This window comes from Myxocyprinus asiaticus, chromosome 20 (genome assembly GCF_019703515.2).
Source record: "Myxocyprinus asiaticus isolate MX2 ecotype Aquarium Trade chromosome 20, UBuf_Myxa_2, whole genome shotgun sequence".
Classification (NCBI taxonomy): Eukaryota; Metazoa; Chordata; class Actinopteri; order Cypriniformes; family Catostomidae; genus Myxocyprinus; species Myxocyprinus asiaticus.
Window position 1 is genome coordinate 32392527 of NC_059363.1, and position 22881 is coordinate 32415407.

The 22881-nt window shown below is 37.4% G+C and overlaps 2 protein-coding genes across 3 annotated transcripts in view; one reads left to right on the forward strand and one right to left on the reverse strand.

Annotated features, from left to right (window-relative positions):
• The window catches only part of jmjd1ca (jumonji domain containing 1Ca), a 100981-nt gene extending 88767 nt beyond the window's left edge, over nucleotides 1-12214 (forward strand). For both annotated transcript variants that reach the window (XM_051646753.1, XM_051646754.1), the window contains 6 exons: nucleotides 1144-1274; nucleotides 1358-1480; nucleotides 2503-2642; nucleotides 6298-6495; nucleotides 6652-6783; nucleotides 7862-12214. In XM_051646753.1, the coding sequence (XP_051502713.1) occupies nucleotides 1144-1274; nucleotides 1358-1480; nucleotides 2503-2642; nucleotides 6298-6495; nucleotides 6652-6783; nucleotides 7862-7963 (826 nt within the window). In that variant the 3' untranslated portion in view covers nucleotides 7964-12214. The remainder of the gene's footprint in view (nucleotides 1-1143; nucleotides 1275-1357; nucleotides 1481-2502; nucleotides 2643-6297; nucleotides 6496-6651; nucleotides 6784-7861) is intronic.
• Nucleotides 12215-12349: 135 nt separating this feature from the next.
• nrbf2a (nuclear receptor binding factor 2a) lies at nucleotides 12350-16161 on the reverse strand. The gene is made up of 4 exons (XM_051646897.1): nucleotides 16107-16161; nucleotides 15745-15829; nucleotides 15378-15418; nucleotides 12350-14699 (listed from the first exon to the last, which is right to left on the reverse strand). The coding sequence occupies exons 1-4, from the start codon at nucleotides 16134-16136 to the stop codon at nucleotides 14223-14225; spliced, it is 633 nt and encodes a 210-aa protein (XP_051502857.1). The 5' UTR covers nucleotides 16137-16161; the 3' UTR covers nucleotides 12350-14222.
• Between the last annotated feature and the right edge of the window lie 6720 nt (nucleotides 16162-22881).

Sequence of the window (22881 nt, forward strand, 5' to 3'; positions counted from 1 at the left end):
ATGAAGAAAAATAACCTTGGGAGAAACCAGGCTCACTGTGGGGGCCAGTTCCCCTCTGCTAAACAACATGAATATAATGCCAATATTAGTTATTTGTGTGCAGTGCAAGTCATGGTTTAAAATTAGTAAACTAAGTAAGAGTTAGAGGCCAATGTTTAAACAAAGATTTTATATGAACTGTAAGATTAATGACTAATGTCTTTGAAGTCCATCCTGGATTAACTGCAGAAGTTCACATAGAGACATTTTCCTTTGTTAGTTGACTGATGAAGGGTTTTGTTGGCAATTAATAATTGTTGGCAACAGATTTCACAAAAAGGCATCATAGAAGTAATACATACAACTCCAGTGGTTTAATCAATATCTTCTGAAGCGAAGCAGCTGGTTTTGGGTGAGAAACAGACCAAAATGTTTCTTCATTATAAATCTTGACTGCAGTCTCCATGCATTAAGCACTAGGAAGTCTAATTGAGCTTAAAATCATGATTGTGCCTAGAGACTGCAATAGTAAGATGTACAGTGAAAAAGTAGTTATATTTTGATCTGTTCTCACCCAAAACCAGTTGGATCACTTCAGAAGATACTGATTAAACCACGAGAGTCATATAGAACACTTTAATGCACCCTTTATGTGATATTTGGACCTTCAGAGTTCTGGCCACCATTTAATTGCATTGTAAGGACCTACAGAGCTGAGATAATTCTTCTAAAAAATTTCACTTGTGTTCAGCAGAAGAAAGTCATACACATCTGGGATGGCGTGAGGGTGAGTAAATGATGAGAGAATTTTTATTTTTGGGTGAACTATCCCTTTAAGTGTAAACAATGAAGTGAGCAAAAAAATCCAACATTTTCCAATCCAAGTTCCAATCCAATGATAAATTGATTATTTTAGAACATAAAAATAATACAATCCTAATAATAGGTTAATACTAGTCATCATGACAATAATAAGTATAATCAATTTTTAACACATTAATTCTATGATTTATTAACATAAATCCACATAACTCCACATAACTCTTAATTTCACAAAACAGCTACATCAGTGACATTACTCTAATGACGTGTGTGATGATGGTCTACCTATGTTTAACACTGGTATGAAGGAATTTTATTTTTTATTGTTTTAACCCATTTCAGATATCATGATGTGATGAAGACTTTGCCAGTACCGGAGTACACAGACCCAGAGGCTCATCTGAACCTGGCCTCACACCTGCCCTCCTTTTTCATCCGACCTGACCTTGGTCCTCGCCTCTGCTGCGCCCACGGTATTATATCTTCACTGTAGTCACTTATAGTGTTGTTCTTGTCTTTGCTATGCAGTGAATCTTATGTTCCTGTGTTTGTGCAGGTGTGACAGCATGCCCAGAGCAAGACTTCGGGACCAGTAACCTGCATGTTGAAATTTCAGACACTATGAGTATTCTGGTGTATGTTGGGATGGCCAAAGGAAATGGGGCCCCATCCAAAACAGGTACATTTGAATGAAGATGAATTTGTGAGGCCATATCACACTGACGTTTTGCTCAAAAATGTTGATTTTCCCCTAGTTTGCATAATATATTACTTAAAGGTGCACCTAGTGATTTTTTGGTTTATGTCGTCTTGGACTTCTTGGACTGAAACACAATAGTTTTTAGTTACCGATGCCATTGTGAAAATTCACTGTTCACAGTCAGCTATAATTATTTGAATCCATTAATAAAAGTGTTCAATAGCAGGTTGGTTACTGAGATTAAGCGAGTAGTTTTCGGCTGGTCATGTGATCCCAACATGGCAGCCCCCATGAGGAGACCCTCTCCATGTAGAATAAAACAGCTTTATAAGGTTACTGATATGACTGAAGTCTCCATCTCATGTGAGTGCTCATGATTTTATAGATGTATTTCAAAATTACTATTTATTTCTTTAGGAGTGAAACTTTTTAATGAGGAAAAAATTACTGAGTGCACCTTTTGATATTGTTTTGTTGGGGGGGGGGGGGGGGGTTGAATAGTAAGAAGACTTATTTTTGTTTTGAACTGAATAGTCAAAAACTGCAAAACGCAATAACTACACATTTAGCCAAAATTGTGTTATGACCAAAATTAGGACTCTTAGACCATGATCTGTTCTGTGACAGACAGGTTTGTTTCAACTATGTTCATATTCAGAGAAAATGGAGCATGAACATTGCAATAATTACAGAATCCACACTAAAACCAACAATTTTGATGCCATTTATCTCAGTTTTAGTATTGATGTAATTACTGCATTTTTTGCCTTTGTATAGCAGAATAGTGACACATCAATACATAACCATTCCTTGACTTCCAGTGAAATAATCCCTACCATGATGTCTATTTTAAAGCTGCTCGAAAGTTGAAAAAGTTTCACGAATTGCTGAAATAAAAACTTTTTGGTATTCTTTAAAACACCACCTTTAAAGGAATCATGTGAGCCATAAAAGATGTGCTTGACTGCATTAATCTGGTTGTTAAACCCTTTGTTTGTTAGGTATATTGAAGCTCATGGAGAGAGAAGCTCTAGATGAGAGTGTAAAGAAAAGACTGAGAGATCCTAATGAGACTCCAGGTGCTCTGTGGCACATCTACATGAGTAAAGATATGCCAAAAATCCAGGAGTTTCTACAAAAGGTACCACACTACTTGAAAATGCATTGCTTATGTACTTATGCGTAAATGATGAGTTTTCCGACCAAACACAGGTAAAGTATGGCGTGCCACAAGGCTCAGTCTTGGGCCCTTTGTTGTAGTTTTTTTCGGGACATTAGGGCTTGCACGACTACTCATTTTTACTTCGAATATTTGAATAGTTGTCCACAAAAGTAGTGAACCAGTTGGCAGGTCAGTCTTTAACTTGTGTAAATGTCTTACTGCACAGCATGCAGCATCTGTGGTCTTTGCTGGTGAGTGTGTTTGTGACTGGAGAGAATATCCACCCAGCTGGGATATTGCGTATGAGAAACAAAGAAACAAAGGCATGCATAGAACCTTTGCTAGATTCATGCTGTTTGCATTGTCATAAACGGTGCAAAAGACAGTCATGTCCCACTTGCTTATTGTTTCTGTCAGCCTCTAGCCGACATTTGATTAGTTTCAAGGCAACATTTTCACTTGTATGTGAACACTTTAAGTAACATTCCCAGTTCACTTTATTTTCACTTTTGCATAATTCAAAATATATTTGCATATATTTGCACAAAGATACACATGCTGCAGTTTGTGGGCAGAGGACTTATGACCTGTTGTCATAAGTTATAGTGTCGTGCCCATTGCCCCCTCAGATTTTTGAGCCAAGTGGAATTTAAATGTATTATTTAAACCAAGAACGTATCTGTACCTTCGATAATTAACATGAATGATTATTGCATGTAAAAATTAACGTCTGTGGCAAAAATCTTTATTTACATGTCTACATTTAGTCAGTCCAATCGAGTCACGTTTGTTGTAGGCGGCAACCCTTGAGTGCTTCGGAGATCACCTTCACAGGGAAGGATGCAACAAGCACCCAAGGGAAAGTGCGGTGTTATTTGTATCAACTTATGTGCAGTTAACATTTTCCAACTACATCTGATCTCCTGTGAAACAGTCAATCAGTTTTTTTCATAGTCTAATATAGATTATGTCTATGTTTTTGTTTGGTCGGTCGCTGTTTATTTCCTTTCGTGCTTTTGACAGGTTTTGCTGCATCTTTACACTCTCTTACACTAAAAGCAGCTGATTATTATATTATTGTCTCTGTGTGATTCCTCTCTTTTCCAATAATTATATAAAAACTGTTAAGTTCATAATTAATAAATGGCAGTTTTACATGGTAAGCGGTAGCTGAAGTTTCTATATTAATTTTCAATGGGAGAGAGGCGGCATGCAGAACAGATCTAGGCGGCACCGCTTGTCAAGCTCTGCTTTGTCTTGCAAGACTGCTTACGGTACGCACCACACAAGATCACTATGTGGCAATCACTATATAGATAATAGTGAACGAGTGAGCAATTTCACATTTAGATTGAATTCTATTCGTGGTTAAACTATTTTATGCAGAAATAACACATTCGTGCAGAAAAAAACAACTGTGACATTGGTAAGATGTTGAGAAGACTCTATAGGCAGATTCTTCAGTCGTGAGGGGTGCTTAATTTTCACCAGAGTCAAGTGAGTTCACCATACAAGCTTCCAAAAAGTAGAATAATAATAAAATAAAAAAACTAATAATCATAAAAATCACATTCAAATCAGAAAAAAATTAAGCTTAACTCTGATTAACGTCCCAACATCACAATCAATTTACATTTACATTTACATTGCTGAAAGGAATAGTTCACCCAAAAAATGAAAATTCTCTCATCATTTACTCACCCTCATGCCATCCCAGATGTGTATGACTTTCTTTCTTCTGCAAAACACAAACAACAATCTTTTGAAGAATATCTCAGCTCTGTAGGTCAATACAATGCAATTCAACAGGGTCTAAAACTTTAAAGCTCAAAAACCATATTACGCCAGCATAAAAGTAATCCACACAACTCCAGTGGTTTAATCCATGTCTTCAGAAGCTATATGATAGGTGTGGGTGAGAAACAGACCAATATTATGTCCTTTTTTTAACTATAAATCTCCACTTTCAAACAGCCCGCCTAAGCGCTCTTCTCTCATATCAGTTCACCTTTTGTTTTGTTTTTTGGCAATTTGCATTTAGTGACGAGAATTTATAGTAAAAAAAGAATTTAAATATTGATCTGTTTCTCACCCACACCTATCAAATCACTTCTGAAGACATGTATTAAAACACTGGAGTCATATGGATTACTTTTATGCTGGATTTATGAGCTTTTTGGAGCTTAAAAGTTCTGGCCACCATTCACTTGCATTGTGAGGACAAACAGAGCTGAAATTTTCTTCTAAAAATCTTCATTTGTGTTCAGCAGAAGAAAGAAAGACATCTGGGATGGCATGAGGGTGAGTAAATGATGAGAGAATTTTCATTTTTGGGTGAACTATCCCTTTAAAAATTATGCCAAAATTTTCCCCTCCAAATTACGGCATTGGAACAGAAAATACAGCACAACCCAGAAGAAAAGAAGTGTGTCTTACCCCGCTTAATCTTTGACACATTCCAGCAAAAGATGAACACAAAACAGATTAATTTCATAAATGGGCAAATCTAGCTTTACATTACTGTTTTCGATTGTGGTAGACTTTAAACAATGAACTGTCATTCATGTGAATAGACTTATATAAAGTATACTTCCTGGTTTCTATTAAAACATGAAAATATGAATAAATTCTGCACACTCCTCATTCTTACTTTGACGCCATAAACAGGAATTACTAAAGTACATTTAGTAATTCATAACATTCATAACAGACAGAGAAATAGTAACATACAATTATTACATTAATCAAAATTGACACCATAATTAACTCACTTCAGTAACTTCAAGTGCTTATGTTTGCCTAATGAAAAGTCAGATCTAGAATATAAGCAGTGCAATGACGGCATTAAGTTGCGTCACCACGGCATACAATATTTACAGCAATCGCCTCATTCATACAGTATTGAGCTAAAGCAGGCATCGTTGTATTTTTGCTGCCGCATTTCACACCACCTCTCGTGTTATATATGGAAAATACCTGCACAAAAGACGGGGTGAGATCGCAAGATAGCGATGTGCATTGGCTGACCATAGTGCCCCCTCAAAAAAAAAAAAATAGGTGCATGATGCCCTTAAGAACAAGCACAACCTTAGTCATATAATCCATGACTGGTGGACACAAACTTAATGTACTGACTAGTGGCATAACAGGAAACAACCCAAACTGTATATGCTCCATTTAGGTGATATCTTTAGGAAGCATGGCATTAGCTTTCACTTTTATGAGAATGACACACAGATTTCCTCCAGACCAGGTGAAATTAGTTCACTGAACAATTGAGAGTCATATTTCTGGTTAAATATAGACACCCAATCAATACGGCGATAATGATGTTTGTGTTTGTGTGTGGGCGGGTTTGGGTGGTTTACGAGGAAGTTTTTTTAGGTTACAAACTGGTAATTACAAGGGTATTATGCTATAAATGTGGTTTATGAGGACATTTCTGGTGTCCGCATAAATCAAATCGCTTAAAAAACATACTAAACGATGTTTTATTGAAAATGTAAAAATGCAGAAAGTTTTTTGTGAGGGTTAGGTTTAGGGGATAGAATCTATAGTTCATACAGTATAAAAATCATTATGTCTATGGAGTCCTCATAAGGATAGCCGCTCCAACTTGTTTGTGTGTGAGTAGGTCGCTGCTGAGCAGGCTGAGGCAGATCCAGACTCAGACTCAGAGTGGGACAGCGATGCAGACCCCCTCCGTGAGGGCAGCTGGTATCTGAGCCCCAGGCTGAGACAGAGGCTGCAGGAGGAACATGGTGTGGAGAGCCACACACTCCTCCAGTTCCATGGAGATGCTGTTATCATCCCTGCTGGAGCTCTGCACCAGGTACACTTCACATTACCAGCTCCATTCTCCTGAAACAATCTGTTTTGAGCTCTTGGGAAGGATTGGCAGTTTCTTTAAACTGTCTCTTTAAAGTCAGATAAGTGTATAATGACATTCACTCCTGCAGGGGCTCAGTATTTCATGCTGTGTTTTTAGGTGATGAATCTGCACAGTTGCATCCAAGTGAATGTGGACTTTGTGTCCCCTGAACATGCACACAACTCCTATTACCTAACCCAGGAGCTCCGCCCTTTCAAAGACCAAGTAAACTATGAGGACAAACTCCAGGTGACTTTCTTCAGTATATTGCTGCATTGTTTCTCTTTACCTTGCACATTCCTTCAAGCTCTGATTCTTGAACACTTAAATGGACCTATACATGAGGTTATTGCTAGTGGTTGACCGATATGAGTTTTTCAGTGGCCAATTGGCCATACAGTATAATGCTTGTATAAATCATACAACACATATTGTATAGACAAATATAGAGGCAATTGATATGACATGTAATTTTACTGTCCTAAAAGACAAAGGTTACTCGTTTTGTCTCTTATATTTTCATCATTTGGATAGACAGAAAAGAACGCAGATTTTGTCCAAAATCGTAGAATTATCTATTCAGTTCTGTTTTAATTATTTAGGAATTTCAAATTTAACAAGGAAATTGTCATATGTACTGTCTGAGAATTGAGAAATACAGAAATGGATTAAAATGAACAATACTGATAGGTACAATATGAATATATGTGCATGAAGTTTTATTCCTAAAGTAATGAATTGTAATTTTGAAACATATGTATAAAATCATGACCGCTCACATGAGATGAGGACTCTGTTTTATTCTACATGGGGGAGGTGCACCCTCATGGGGGCTGCCATTTTAGAATCACATGACCAGCTGAATATTTCTTGCTTAATCTCAGTAACCGCCTTATTATTGGACACTTTCACTCTTGGATTAAATTAATCATGGCTGATTGTGAATAGTGAATTTCTACAATGGCATCTGTGACTGAAAACTCTTGATTTTAAATGATGCTGCATCCACACCACTAGGTGTCACTGTAAGTCCAAGATAACATGAGCAAAAAGTTACTTGGTGCACCTTTAAAGAATTTGTCACCAATTATTGAGTCCCGTTGTGATACCGATAATCTGAAAATGACAAAATATCCCCTGTCCTGGCTGATATACTGGTCCATCTCTAGTTATAACTATGATTTTTTATATATCTATTTCCTTATTTTAACCATTTAGTTTCAATTTTCTGTTTTCCTAACCCTATTTAGGCAAGAGGCAAATAGATGCAAGTATAGTCTGATTCCACAACATTGGTCTAACTCTTTGGTCCTTCTCAATTGTTCAGGTGAAGAACATCTTTTACCACTCTGTGAAAGATGCTGTGGCCACACTAAGGAAGCATTTGAAGGAGAAAAACTTAGAGGTGGTGAAAGAGGAGGAGTCCTGACGGTGCTCTTCTTTCTTCTCAGTCCAAACATTTGGAGAATAAAGACAATCTCAAGATTCTCCAGGCAGGAACCTTGTAGACATGATACCAAGAAAATTGACCTTTCATGTGCATCTCTGCAAGGCTCTGTCACTTCCTCTGTGATGTCACTGTCTTCTCTTTGATTTGATTTTCCACTTTCCCATTGTGTCTTCCTGCTTAGACAGGAAGTGAGGTAAGGGGTGGTGGTACGAAAAACAGAGAGATGAAAGTAGTACAGTGTGCTCTCGAGCCAGGGGCAATGGGCCTCAATGTCAACACTTCCAAGTGCAAAGACAATGGAAAAGCATTGGAAAGAACAACACTGGTAAATAAACTTTTTCCAAAGGCGATAAAGATTTGTGACATTTTCTTTATCAGTAGTTCTTGCGCTGTTTTTTGGACAGTTGGGAGAGAGCAGCGCTTCCAACCCAATCAGAGCAGCATTCCATCATGCCAGCAGCTGCCAAACTGACAGGTTTTATTATGTTTAAAGGCAACATTAAATTATTTACAGTTTGGCAAGTATTCACTGTGCAGAGGGAGAATTTTAGAGAAATTGCAGTCTATTCTGTTTGTATGAAAAAAAAATCTTGTGAAATTTTTAACTGAAATGTACAATGTAAATAGCAGAATATACATACATACACACACACACATATATATATATATATATATATATATATATATATATATATATATATTAATTATGATTTTCTATAACCATGTGCTTTATTTGCTGTATGTGTTGTTTCCTACTGTATGTACATTGAAGTTCAAAGAGATGTTTTACATTTCCCATTAAAAATTGATTAATAATAAAAAAAAACTCTTTTTACTCTTTGCATGCTCCTTTAACATAAAATAAAAAATAAAATATGTTTTAATTTAAAAGTCCAATTCACTTCACTGAGTGGAGTGTCCACTTAATATTTACATTTACATTTAGTCATTTAGCAAATGCTTTTTTATACAAAGCAACTTATAAAATGAGGAGCATAAGCAATTCTTCAAACAAAAGACAACAACATCTGCAGTATCGCACTGCTAAGTTCTAATTGTAGCTGAAGTAGTACAAGAGTTAGAGCAGAGGAAAGACAGAAAAAAGAATGTTGAATGCTTGAATTTGATTGGTTGACGGACGTTCTAAGGTGTGCAGTTATTTTCCAGTAAATGCATGGCTATAAAATAGTTCCAGGTTTTGACCGCATAACGGTTCCATATCACTTCACCAAATTATTTAAGTTATTTCAAAGAGCCGTACAGGCTACCACAGCAAAATAACCAATTAATACAAAGACATTGGTTAAGCACATCGGATAAGAATGACAATGTCTATAATATCCTAAATTTATTTCAGTTTTGGTTGAAAAGCACCCTCGTGCTCTCTCTATCTTTCGCAGTCGTCTCATGCACACTCACACACTCTGACATTGACACACATTCATATGCGCACAGGCATGCATACACACACACACACACACAGAAGTAAACACCCCTGCGACTTGATCAATACAACATTTTCTATTTTATCTGAAATATCTGTGGGAAGCATCCTCGCACTCCCCCTCCCCCTCTCTTTCGCTCAGTCACACAGACACACGTGGACACGCATACACTATATTGCCAAAAGTATTCGCTCACCCATCCAAATAATTGAATTCAGGTGTTCCAATCACTTCCATGGCCACAGGTGTATAAAATGAAGCACCTAGGCATGCAGACTGCTTCTACAAACATTTGTGAAAGAATGGGCCGCTCTCAGGAGCTCAGTGAATTCCAGCGTGGTACTGTGATAGGATGCCACCTGTGCAACAAGTCCAGTCGTGAAATTTCCTCGCTACTAAATATTCCACAGTCAACTGTCAGTGGTATTATAACAAAGTGGAAGTGATTGGGAATGACAGCAACTCAGCCACAAAGTGGTAGGCCACTTAAAATGACAGAGCGGGGTCAGCGGATGCTGAGGCGCATAGTGCGCAGAGGTCGCCAACTTTCTGCAGAGTCAATCGCTACAGACCTCCAAAGTTCATGTGGCCTTCAGATTAGCTTAAGAACAGTGCGTAGAGAGCTTCATGGAATGGGTTTCCATGGCCGAGCAGCTGCATCCAAGCCATACATCACCAAGTGCAATGCAAAGCGTCAGATGGAGTGGTGTAAAGCACGCCGCCACTGGACTCTAGAGCAGTGGAGACGCGTTCTCTGGAGTGACGAATCACACTTCTCCATCTGGCAATCTGATGGACGAGTCTGGGTTTGGCGGTTGCCAGGAGAACGGTACTTGTCTGACTGCATTGTGCCAACTGTGAAGTTTGGTGGAGGGGGGATTATGGTGTGGGGTTGTTTTTCAGGAGCTGGGCTTGGCCCCTTAGTTCCAGTGAAAGGAACTCTGAATGCTTCAGCATACCAAGAGATTTTGGACAATTCCATGCTCCCAACTTTGTGGGAACAGTTTGGGTATGGCCTCTTCCTGTTCCAACATGACTGCGCACCAGTGCACAAAGCAAGGTCCATAAAGACATGGATGAGCGAGTTTGGTGTGGAAGAACTTGACTGGCCTGCACAGAGTCCTGACCTCAACCCGACAGAGCACCTTTGGGATGAATTAGAGTGAAGACTGCGAGCCAGGCCTTCTCGTCCAACATCAGTGTCTGACCTCACAAATGCGCTTCTGGAAGAATGGTCAAAAATTCCCATAAACACACTCCTAAACATTGTGGAAAGCCTTCCCAGAAGAGTTGAAGCTGTTATAGCTGCAAAGGGTGGGCCGACGTCATATTAAACCCTATGGATTAAGAATGGGATGTCACTTAAGTTCATATGCGTCTAAAGGCAGATGAGCGAATACTTTTGGCAATATAGTGTACATATACGCTTTACACACACACTTACACGTGAGCAAAAAACAGAGCCATCATGTCAGCGCACACCTGCATCTCAGTAGGGTTGAATATAGTTGTTAAGGTTTACAATGGAAAACTATAAACAAAAATGGTGACACTCGCTGCTGCTGAGAAGTGCTTAAACTTACATCTTGGCGAGTTTGAAGCGATGTTACTTCTCACGAGAGCTGCAACAAATAAAGGTAATCCCACACGCAATCTCTCTCAGTTTCTGAGTTTCTCTCTTTTGATCACACACAAATGCACACACGCATGCACAAACGCACTACCTGTTACTCCAGTTAGTGCTCCAGTAAACAGTGCAGTCCTCCGTTGCTAGTTCTAAAGTGACATTTTCGAACTAGCAACGAAGGCTTGGGCTGTATCAAAACAATGCGCTGAATCTGTGGCAGAAGAAAGTAGTTCCACTCACAAGAGTGCGCCGTGGCCGCATTACTACCTCGGGTGTGCATTATTTTTCAATAATTCAACGGCCCGTCATCAATATTCCTCACATATACTGTAATATATGTATATATAAAACGCAAGTGCCTTATGTTTGTGGACTGATTCAGTGCTGATGTGAGAGATGTGTCTTCAGCTGTTTTTTGAATGTTGGGAAGGTCTCAACAGATCAGGTGGGGGTTGGAAGCACATTCAACCACTGAGGAACAGAGAATGTGAATGATCTGGAGAGCGACTTTGTGCCTCGTTGCAACGGAACCACCAGGCGTCGAGCGAGAGGGGACATAGCCAAATACTGTTAAGTAAAGTAGTGTAGTGTAGTGCAACTGCAAGTGTAACGGTGGCCAGCTGATAGATAGACAGCTGTGCAATGTGTATAAACCTCACTCTCCTGACCTCAAGAGGTGCAATAGCAACTGATGCTAGAGGCTATAGCCTCCTTGTTAGCGCACCCACCTCCCATGCCAGAGACACCTGTTCGAGTGCCATACGAAGCAGGTAGAACAGGAGCATCACAATGGTGCCGTGACCCGGATGGGAGTGAGGTTTAGGGGGGTGAGTGTAACAGTGGCCAGCTGATAGATAGTTGTGCAATGTGTATAAACCTCACTCTCTTGACCTCAAGAGGTGCACTAGCGACTGACACTAGAGGCTGTAGCCTTTAGCCTTCTTGTTAGCGCACCCGCCTCCCATGCCGAAGATGCCGGTTCAAGTCCCATACGGAGCAGGTAGAACAGGAGCGTCACACAAGCATATGTCGTATGCCCACCTATTTTTCTAAGGATTTTGCATATGCCCACAAAAAAATAAGTAATGATACGTAACCAAGGCCACCAGAACAACGAGCTGGCTTTTGACCCGTAACTTTTCAAACTACTGAGGCAATACCATAGCACCTTTGAGTGAATGTGATTTTTTTTTTTTTTTTTTAAGTGCACAAAGATCTATCTATATATCTATCTATCATCTATCTGTCTTCTGTCTGTCTTTTGTCTGTTGTGAATTCTGCTGATTCAGACGTTTTTGTTTTAAAAAATTTTGTTGAAATTGCATATTAGTAAGCATGATTTGAAGAGTTAGCATATAGATAAATAATTTTAAGATATTATTGCAAATTACAGAAAGAAGCTAGGAAGCCAGGAACTAATTTAATTGGCAAGAACTTTAGAGCAATGATGGGGATTTGTTTCAGAAATGATTTTCAGTGTTTCATCACTTTATGCAATAGTTTCTAATCTAGTCAAATCAATCTACGTCATTCAAATTCCAATCATTATGACATATGGGTCATTGGGCCAAAGTGATCCAAATTCCATGCTTATTATAACGCAATAATAGTAATAGCATCACATTAACTTGGGCATTCTAACGAGGCAATGTGAGACCTACTCTAGTGATGCATCGAGGTATGAAGATGGTCTACTGATTTATCAGTATTTTTTACTTGAACATGTATCGTAATCTACGTCTGGCATAGACGCAAACCAACCTAACGGTGTCAACAAAAACTTATTAAATGAATAGTTCACCAAAAATGTAAATTCTCTCATGATTTACTCACCCTCATGCCATCCCAGCTGTGTATGACTTTCTTTCTTCTGCAGAACATAAATTAAGATTTTTAGAAAAAATATTGCAGCTCTGTAGGTCCATACAATACAAGTGAATGGTGGCCAGAACTTTGTAGCTCCAAACAGCACATAAAGGTAGCATAAAAATAATCCATACAACTCCAGTGGTTAAATCTATGTCTTCTGAAGCAATATGATAGGTGTGGGTGAGAAACAGATCAATATTTAAGACGTTTTTTTTTATCATAAATGCTCCTCCCTGCCCAGTAGGTGGAGATATGCATGAAGAAGGCAAATCACCAAAAACAAAAGAAGAAGGATTTTTAGGAGATAGCACCTAGGAGGGCTGGTGAAAGTGGACATATATAGAAATTTATAGAACTTTCATTTTTGGGTGAACTATTCCTTTAAATATAAGATGAGCTCTCAATAATCACCACCTGACAACTATTAAAAGTGAGAATTAATACAGTATCAGCAAAAAAAGAAAACGGTTGGTCACACGGTGAAAATATTCTGACCAATGTACCTGCAAAATAACTAAACTATCCAATCTGCAAAGATCTGCTTGTTAAGAGGTTGTTACTTATTATTTACTATTAAGTACATTATTTATATTATATTTGACAGATTATATGTTTGTGTATTTTTCATATTTTTGAGGTGTTTCTATGTGCCTTAATTAAAATAATCAATTTTATACATTATTATTTTTTCCACATTGCTGTACATGATTGTCACTTATGTTTATATTGTTGACTTTCACACATATTTCTGCCCGACTCTGTTTACACTGATGCACTAAACATTAAGTTATACATTGTTAATATAGTTATATATGGGTTGTTATGACATTTCAAGCATTGTCAACAGTGTCCTACAACAACCTACATCTAAAACATTTTTTTAACTGCAATTTTCTAATTCTTGTTTTAATTGTCAGCCTATACTTGAAGTTTCCATGACCTCATTAATGGAGATACTATTTGTTTTTACTTTTAATTCACTTGTCACATGACATGACTATTAAAGTAAACTGCAAAAAGTTCAAAGGTGATTAAAGTGATTAAAATCTTCAAAGCAATGGTGACTACTAGTCATCATAGCACCTAAAATACACACTTCCCTTCATATACAAATTAACCTAAAATCTTGATGCTGGTATAAATGTTTATGGCAACATGAACATGTTTTTTGTCGGTTTTAAAAGTTGACTTTAATCAACAGTCTAAACTACAATACACAATGTCAAAAATGTGCATGCCATAATCCCCATCATGTTTTCAATGGTAGCTGTCATAATTGTGATAGATGAATACAAGACTAGCAGTCCTTTGATGTCTCCCACAACAGTTGGATCTCTTCCTGGAGGTCAGGGGGCATCTTAGCAGGTTGATCTTGAGGAGCTTCTGGGTTCTGATGCTCCTCATAAAGGTCTCTCCTCAAACAAGCATCCTCTGCTTTTAGTTTCTCATGTTCTTCCAGTAACCGCTCATTCTCCACCAGCAGAACTGCCACAAGCCTCCACAAGCCAGCTATGGCGGTGCTCTGCTCCTCCAGGCGAGTCTTGTCATCTTTGGCAGTCTTCCAGCCAAGTGGAGGTCGCTGGCCTTCATGTTGGATGACTGTTTGACTGGGCATTTTGGTGGAGGCCAAGAAACGTTGTGTTGACAAGGATGAGGTGTGTTTTGAAGAGTTCATTAGTGACTTTCCATTGAGTTTAGCCCATTTGGAACTCACCTTGATCAGTCGCTGCTGTCGGATATGTCTGTCTCTCTGGAGCTCTAAAGATAGCTTTATCTAATAAAAAAAGATCATAATGGTTATAATCGGGGGTATGCAGTTCCAATTCAAACCAACATGATCACACAAGAAGTCGACAGGTTGCTACCGAATTTTCTAATACTCTGAGTCTGACATCGACCACATTCAGCCATCAGACATTTTTGCATCATTATATGCTGGTTATAATAGTAAGGTAGTGACTGTGCTAGAGTCTACACTCTTAGGGGGAAAAAAGGTACATGAGAGTACAAATCCTGAACATGTGTTAAAGAAAAACTGTGCCTATCCTAAATAATGAAGGCATAATGACTACAAAACTTCTCCAAATTTTGTTACAGATGTATTCATTGTTTAATTTTTCTGCCCAATTGTGTAAAGTAGAGAGTAAAAATATGATTAGATGATTATCCATTTTCGTTTTCTTCCCTTTTTTTTATGTTTGCTTTTGTACCTTATTTCTGAGAGTGTTTAAAACTGAAATATACAGTTTGAGACAATTATGACATAATTATTAACACTTTTAAATCGTTTTCCAAATGAGTCAACAAGCCATGTATTTGAACACTATAAGCCTTTTTAAACTTGGGGAAAATAAAGAGCTCTTGTTAATGGCATGCCCCAAGGGACAGAGAAACATGCAGTCTGTTGGAATGGAGTCATGCTTGTCTTGTCATCACAAACATGTTGCCTTACCTGTTCACTGTGTGTCAATGACAGGGCCTCTTTCAAGAGCTCTGGGCAAACAGAGAGACAAAGACACATTCATTCAATCATTCATTCATTTTAATTACTGTCATGTAACCCCATGTTATACCATCTGGACAACTCTAAACTTCCCCTTATCAAAATAATCCATAATAAAAAAAATAAATAAAAAAAAACAAAAAAAACTTATCACGACTTTGGGCACAAGGCTAGTAGACAAAATTAACTTATCAACCCTGGCACAGCTACAGTATATCCCAAAATAAATTTGAGCTTAAGACAGCACAATGTACTTTATTATTGTCTGACAGAATGTTTTAAATCTTACAGAATTTGACATAAAAAATGACCTTACCTGCTGCATTAATGTGGTATAAAATCGCCTCCTCATACTTCTCTTTGGCCACCAACTGGTCTGCCTTTCGGCCATAATGATGGGCCTGCAGTTAACAGTCAACCCATATTGTGGTTTCTAATAACTAATATTTGAAAAAGGGCTTTCAGGATTTAAATCATTTTAAATAATTACAGTTTGATGCTTGAGTCTGTAAAACAGTGATTTTGAAAAATAAAATCAATAATATAGTAATAATCGATAATAATAATAAAAAAACATGTTATAAATAAATTAAATAAAAATAAATATGTAGTATATTTTTTATAAAATGATATATATATATATATATATATATATAATTTGTGATAACAAAAACTTACACGATTCAGAGGGCTGTCCATTACTTCCATTTGAATACAATCCAGCAGCGTCAAAGTTTACTTGGATTATTTAATTCTGCTCAAAGAGAACTCACAGCAGCAGACCAGCGGTACACAATCTGTCCATCTTGCGCAACTTCACATGAACGTATGATTCTTGTGACGTCACGTGCAAGTCAGCGCGTTTCAGTTTGTCCTGATTCGATTGTGTCTGGCGCCATCTGCTGGACTCTGTGTAAAACAACAGTAGAGCGACATCGAGGAGAGAGACTGTCCAAGCCAAATTAATCTAGGGACTCAACATTATCATTAACATTATCAATTTACATTATCATTTACATATTTTTCCTTTTGGAACACATTGATAATAACTTGATCTTTTGTTTTTATATATTTAATAAAACATATTATAGAATATATTTTATATATTCCTATATTTCTTTAACACAGTGCTTACAGTTTTTATGCAATAAAAAATAATATTTTATCAACTTTAAAGTCAACTAAAAGGGGTTACTAAAAAGAAAATAGCATAATGTGTTCAAACACTGTAAAATTCTTTCAGGCTTTTTACACTACACTTAACCCTGGGTTAAAGTCATTTTTAACCCCAGGTTAAAGGAACAGTTCACCCAAAATGAAAATTCTCTCATCATTTACTCAACCTTATGCCATCCCATGTGTGTATGACTTTCTTTCTTCTGCAGAACACAAATAAAAATATTTTTTGAAGAATATTTCAGCTCTGTAGGTCTGTACAATGCAAGTGAATGGTGACCAAAACTTTGAAGCACCAAAAAGCACATAAAGGCAGCATAAAAGTAATCCATAAGACTCCAGTGGGAGTCCATGTCTTAAGAAGAGATGTGGGTGAGAAACAGATCAATATTTAAGTCTTTTTTTTTTTACTATAAATCTCCACTATCACTTTCACTTCCACATTCTTCTTCTTTTGTTTTTTGGTGATTTGCATTCTTCATGCATATCAACACTTACTGGTCAGGGTTGGTCAAAGGTGGAGATTTATAGTAAAAATTAAATATTGGTCTGTTTCTCACACATACCTATCATATCACTTCTGAAGATATGGATTAAACCACTGGAGTCTTATGGATTTCATTTATGCTGCCTCCATGTGCTTTTTTGAGCTTCAAAATTTTGGTCACCATTCACTAGCATTGTATGAACCTACAAAGCGGATATATTGATCAAAAACATGTTATGTTCTGCAGAAGAAAGAAAGACATACACATCTGGGATGAGGGTTGGTAAATGATGAGAGAATTTAAATTTTTGGGTGAACGATTCCGATAAGGCCACTTTTAGTTCTGGATTTAGCAATGTTTCAACTTTTAATTTTGAAAGGGACTCCGCACCGAATTGCTGTACCACGGACATACAGTGTGAATTACTAGCCCAGAGTGTGTAAATTTGAACAGTGTGAAACAAGATTCCATTAAAGCAGGGTTAAAAATAACCCTGGTTAACAATGTCAAGTGTGAAAAGCACATGTTTTTAGATGTCCAGCAAACACTGTTTCACATGTATTTGCTATGTATTCTAATTCATTCTAATATCTAATATTATATTTAGCTTGTGCTGTGGTACGTTTTCCCCCCTTTTTATCAGATATTTGTTTTATTAGTTTTGTAACATTCTGATTGGTTCCTTCGACTGTTTGGTTGCACATGTGGGTTGGTGTATTCTAGCATGTACACACTGTGGGTGGTTGTTTTGACTCTGATCACTCAAAAAAATCATTCTGTGTGGGACCATGAGTTGCAACTGCTGGTTTAAACGGCAAGGCTGAACATCTAAAATAAGACACAACATCAGCAGCGTCAAACTAATTATTGTCCCTTCATTTATGCCATGATATTCACATCTTTATACAGATGGAAAAAAAAATAATGAACAATTATTTTTCATAATTCATTTTTAGCTAGTCCTTGTTGATTTTTCATCTAATGATCCACAATCCCCATCCCCTCCATGCGGTCGTTTTCTGTCTTTGTGTCTCTGTGATGACATTTGCAATACCATCAAACTATTGGGGCTTGGTCATCCATCTTCCTGGACTTTCCTCCTACGCACGGGGAATTTTGTGTGATGGGGGTTCACGGATCCCTGAGAAAAAAGAAAAAGATCTGGAGCTCCCCTTATCCACTGAAACTTGTATACATTTTATGCATAATACTAATAGAAGAAGGGATAATAATACGTTTTATTTTAATATATCAGTTTTTAAGACCTTATAATAATTCAAAGTCTACCAGGAATATTTGTACTTTTCAAGATTAATTTGTCACACACCAGGACCATTTAAAATGAACTAACGAAGGCAAAAAGTTGATAAACATGGTCAAACAATGTCAAAGAAATGCCAATTACAGGACCTAAGATATACACTTACCCTTATACATTCATATAATTATGTTTAAAGATGTTTAAATAGTATTCCACTATAGCTTCGGTGAGCATCTGCAGGACATCAGCTCAATCTGTTAATCCCTTCATCCTTTACATTTTAGACATATTCATCATATTACAGGATAAACAACAATATAAAGTCTACATATACCCATGATTCTGGTACAGTTCTGACACTAGCATAATTTTACATGAGACAAATACACACACACACCCTTGCATTTCGTAACTGTTAATTACAGACTGTCCCTTGTTCTCTGGCAGTAGATTAAATGGTAATTTTGTTGCTGCATCATCTCAGGCTCAAGGCAGCATTTTATTTATTTTTTTTATTTTTTTTTTTTTGTGATTCTGAAAGATTGTCCAAAATCTTAATGACCAGCCTTGCAGTCAGGCTTTTTGCATAGTGATGCCCTAGGAATGTTATGGTTAAAAAATAAACACTTCCAATCTAATGGTTTAATCATTTTCTCTGAATTCTATATGAATTACTATTATCACTTATAAATTAATAGGAACATTATTTCTGATGCCCAGACTGGTCACATTTAAGTTTTTTACCATTTTTAAACACAAATAGTCTCTCAATTAATATGAGACTATAAAAGCTGCATATATAATAATTATAAAAGACTTTTAAAATAGAGTTTAGCGTGTTTAGCAATAGGTAAGCAGAAATGATGTAAATAGAAACCACAGTTTGGCAGTCATAATGATCCCAAGGATGCAAAAGAGACTCACAGAGGTTTTGTTTGATTACTACATTGTACCAAAAAGTGATCAAAACTGGAAAGACAAAGTGCCGGTTATCTGGGTTGCTTCTTTTACTCTCGGACCCCATCACAAAAGGGCAGCTGTTCTGAAGCCACGCCCTAAGGGTAACACGCATACCTCTAACCCTCACACCTACGGACTCCCTCTCCCCAATCCAGGAGATGCTCTCTGGTCCAATCTGCTGGCCTCCCCAATTCTTCCTCATTAGCTTAGCAGTTTCAATTGTGATGGTGTTTGGAGGTGGGAACAAGTGCATTGTCCAGATTTTGGGTTGGTCTCTGAATGAATAGAAAAGCATACATGAACCTCCTCTTAGAGATGTAGAGGACTATATCTGATTAGTGTTCTTCAGTGTTTGAGATAACAGAAGGAGAAAGCCTTAAAGGACCTGGACAAGAGAAGACATCTGCACTGATATATCTGGCCATGAAAACCAAACACAACATCGGCAGAATGCAGCCGTCAATGCTGGTAAGGTTTAAACTCACTTTGCAGTTGTGCATTTTTGTTTTGGAGTAGGTTTCAGGGTAGTGATTGAGCTTTTTTAATGTATAAAGAAATTGATCAATTGATTTGAGGGTTTTTGTAAGTTAAATTCCTTTAAAAATAAGAAATAAAAGGTATCCTAGCCAATAAAAAAGTGACATTTAGATTGATTTAGTTTTTTTTTTCCTTTGAAAATGTGAAGGAAAAACAAAGATTAACATAAAAAACGAACTTTCACGAACATGATCACCTCTGTTGTGATAAACTAGACACCTCTGCAGGTAAATTACTAGATTAATTAAATGAAAGACAATTTACTCTTATACAGTGAATGTTCATTTCAAATTCTTTGTGCATAACAGAACTGACAATATCTAATAAAAGTTTGCCAGAACTTCAAATACATTTCTTTGGATATATTAATTTCAACTGTATACAGGCCGAAAGGGATGGTATATCGAAACAAGCAAGACTAGATTTAACATTGGGGTATTGTGTTATAAAAAGGAATAATGAGTTTTGGAGAAATCACGGAGTGACGTTTGATTAATCGTCGTGTGCAGGGGTCACCGAACCCCCACGCAACACCAAAGCAAACGCAAACAAAATGGGCTGTGAACCCATCCCAACATGGTGCTGTGTAGGCGTGCAAGGCACAGAGGGCATAAGAGGGGCATAAAGGGAGGGGCTGTTGGGATGGGGGGTACCAAACAACCCACCGAAATAATTTACCATCTGCTAAGAAGAATACACTTTATTTGTAACCAATTATTTTATATATTCCTGTATATGGATCTTTTTTTTTCTTCATTAATGGCTGAAATGATAATACATATTTGTAACATTTGTCTCTCCACACCTTTATCATTTATTAAGATATTTTCAGGTGTTTTAATAAATGGTTCACTTTTAGTAATATCTATGCTATAACTGGTTGTCTTGAAAGTTATGTAAGTATTCTGTCTTCCACAGCTGCAATTAACTTTTCATGGTGAGTAACAGCACTGACACAATGGGCAAGACATTTTTGTGTCTGTAGGCGTAAGACAAAGGAAGCGAACTTTTGCACTGCCCCCAACAATTTTGAGAATGAATAGATGTTTGGCTTTAGTGAGAAACATGCAATGCATATAACAAGACACCTGAACGTATTAAAATACGCTGCACTCCTGACTTCAGTGCTGACAGGTTTTGAATACATTTTGAACTTAGAAGGCAACAGATTTTTACAATGCAGGCTCTCGCACACAGCAAACATCTGATTATCTGAATGACAGCTGGGAAGACAAGCTGCTGTTGAATATCACTGACTGAAAGTCAGAGGATGTTGCTGAGCTGATGTGTTGATAACACTTTCTGATCAGACACGTTATCAGAGTCACCACATCTCAGATGACAGGAAGGGAATTAATACGGTGTGTGTTTAAGGCACTAATTCTGATTAATGACACGTCATTACAGACACTTGTCCTCACTATGATCACTTTTACCAGTACGTTAAAAAAACCTTTAAGGTTCTACATAGAGCCAAATTCTTTCAAGCAAGACAGTCCACGGTCAGCCATATTTGTAACGCCCTTGGGAGGCTACTTCCAGTCATGCCAGTGCAGCTCCTATCTACTTGAATGGGGGAACATTGAAATCTCCAAAATGGTTGGTCAAGATTATGATCAAAGAACATATTTCAAATCAGCAATACAATCTGACAACACTGGAATCATAAATTGTGATTCTTTACCTCATATTACGCGGAGAAAAAAAAGCCATTTTCCCAGCTTGAATAGCTAATGCGCATGCGCGTTCTCAAGTTGATTGATAGGTGATGTCTGTATCTAAACGGTAATTGGTACTTTTACCTGTAAGGTGCGACTTCTTTTTTACAGTCGTTGACTGTTGGGCGCTTATAGCTCCTTGGTTGGGCGTTCCAGTTACTCTCATTAATTTTAATAGAAGTAGCCCATCTTTGCTAAATAATCTCTGGTAAAACACACTCTGCCATGCTTCAGCTGAACATAATTTTCTTTTTTTATTATTTAAGCTTTTTATATCAAATCAGGTTATGATCAAATAAATAAAATCTTGAGGGCTTGTAATGTGTAATAAACTGGGATGCACAGAAGCTCAGTCAGCGTGTACTGCCTGTGCATGTGGGCGAGTGTGAATGGGAACAGAGAGAAGGGAGGCAGGATGGAGGTGTCTGTAAGAGGGCAAATAAAGATCTATTCAGAGAGGCTCTACTTTCACTAGGACTCCATGGAGAAGGGGCTGTTCCATGGTGTGGGTGGCTATGAATTAGTCCTCAGTCGCACATAAAGCAAACGCTCAGTTGCTCACGCTGCTATGGATGAAAATAGACCATGGTGGTAGAAAAACAAAAAGTGACGAGAGATGATGATGAAGGTGGACTTATGTGTGTCAATCATCCATGGAAAAATACCTGATGGGATTATTGAATAAAGATCAATGTTTGGGTGTATTCAAAATCCATCAGTGACATGTGGAGGCCAAATGTAAAACTAGACAGGAGAAAAATATTTTACTTTAAACATCTTTTAAAAACTATTATTATGTTTGAGATGGTTGAAATGCTTACTAATGCTATCAACGACTAATAGATCGTGTTTGCTCTGCTGAGCATTACACAATAATTTGCTCTATAGCCTACATGGCTTCATAAAGGAAGAATAAAATATTCGGCTAAAATCTTTTCTTTTTTTTTTTTCTTTCTTTCTTTCATTAGCCTATTCAAGATGTCACAACGGTGCTTGTTTGTTTCACAGGAAAACTATTCTTTACATTAGCAAATATCTTTCCTTAACACCCTTGAAATTACAATAACTTTCCAACATATTCAAATAATCCTTTCCTTAATTTAGTTTCACTGCGGTTCCTCTGTGGGAAGTGCGCTCGGCGTAGCTCGTTTTTTTCCGTGAAGAGTTTCCCGGATGCGCTCCATATTAGTCGAAAAAGGCGTGCTTGACATTACCGGATAATATCCATTTATGGGTTCGACCTAACCGGAATTCCTGATAATGACATGCACCAACAAGTTCACAAAAATCTCCAATTATCAAATAGCTCGAAA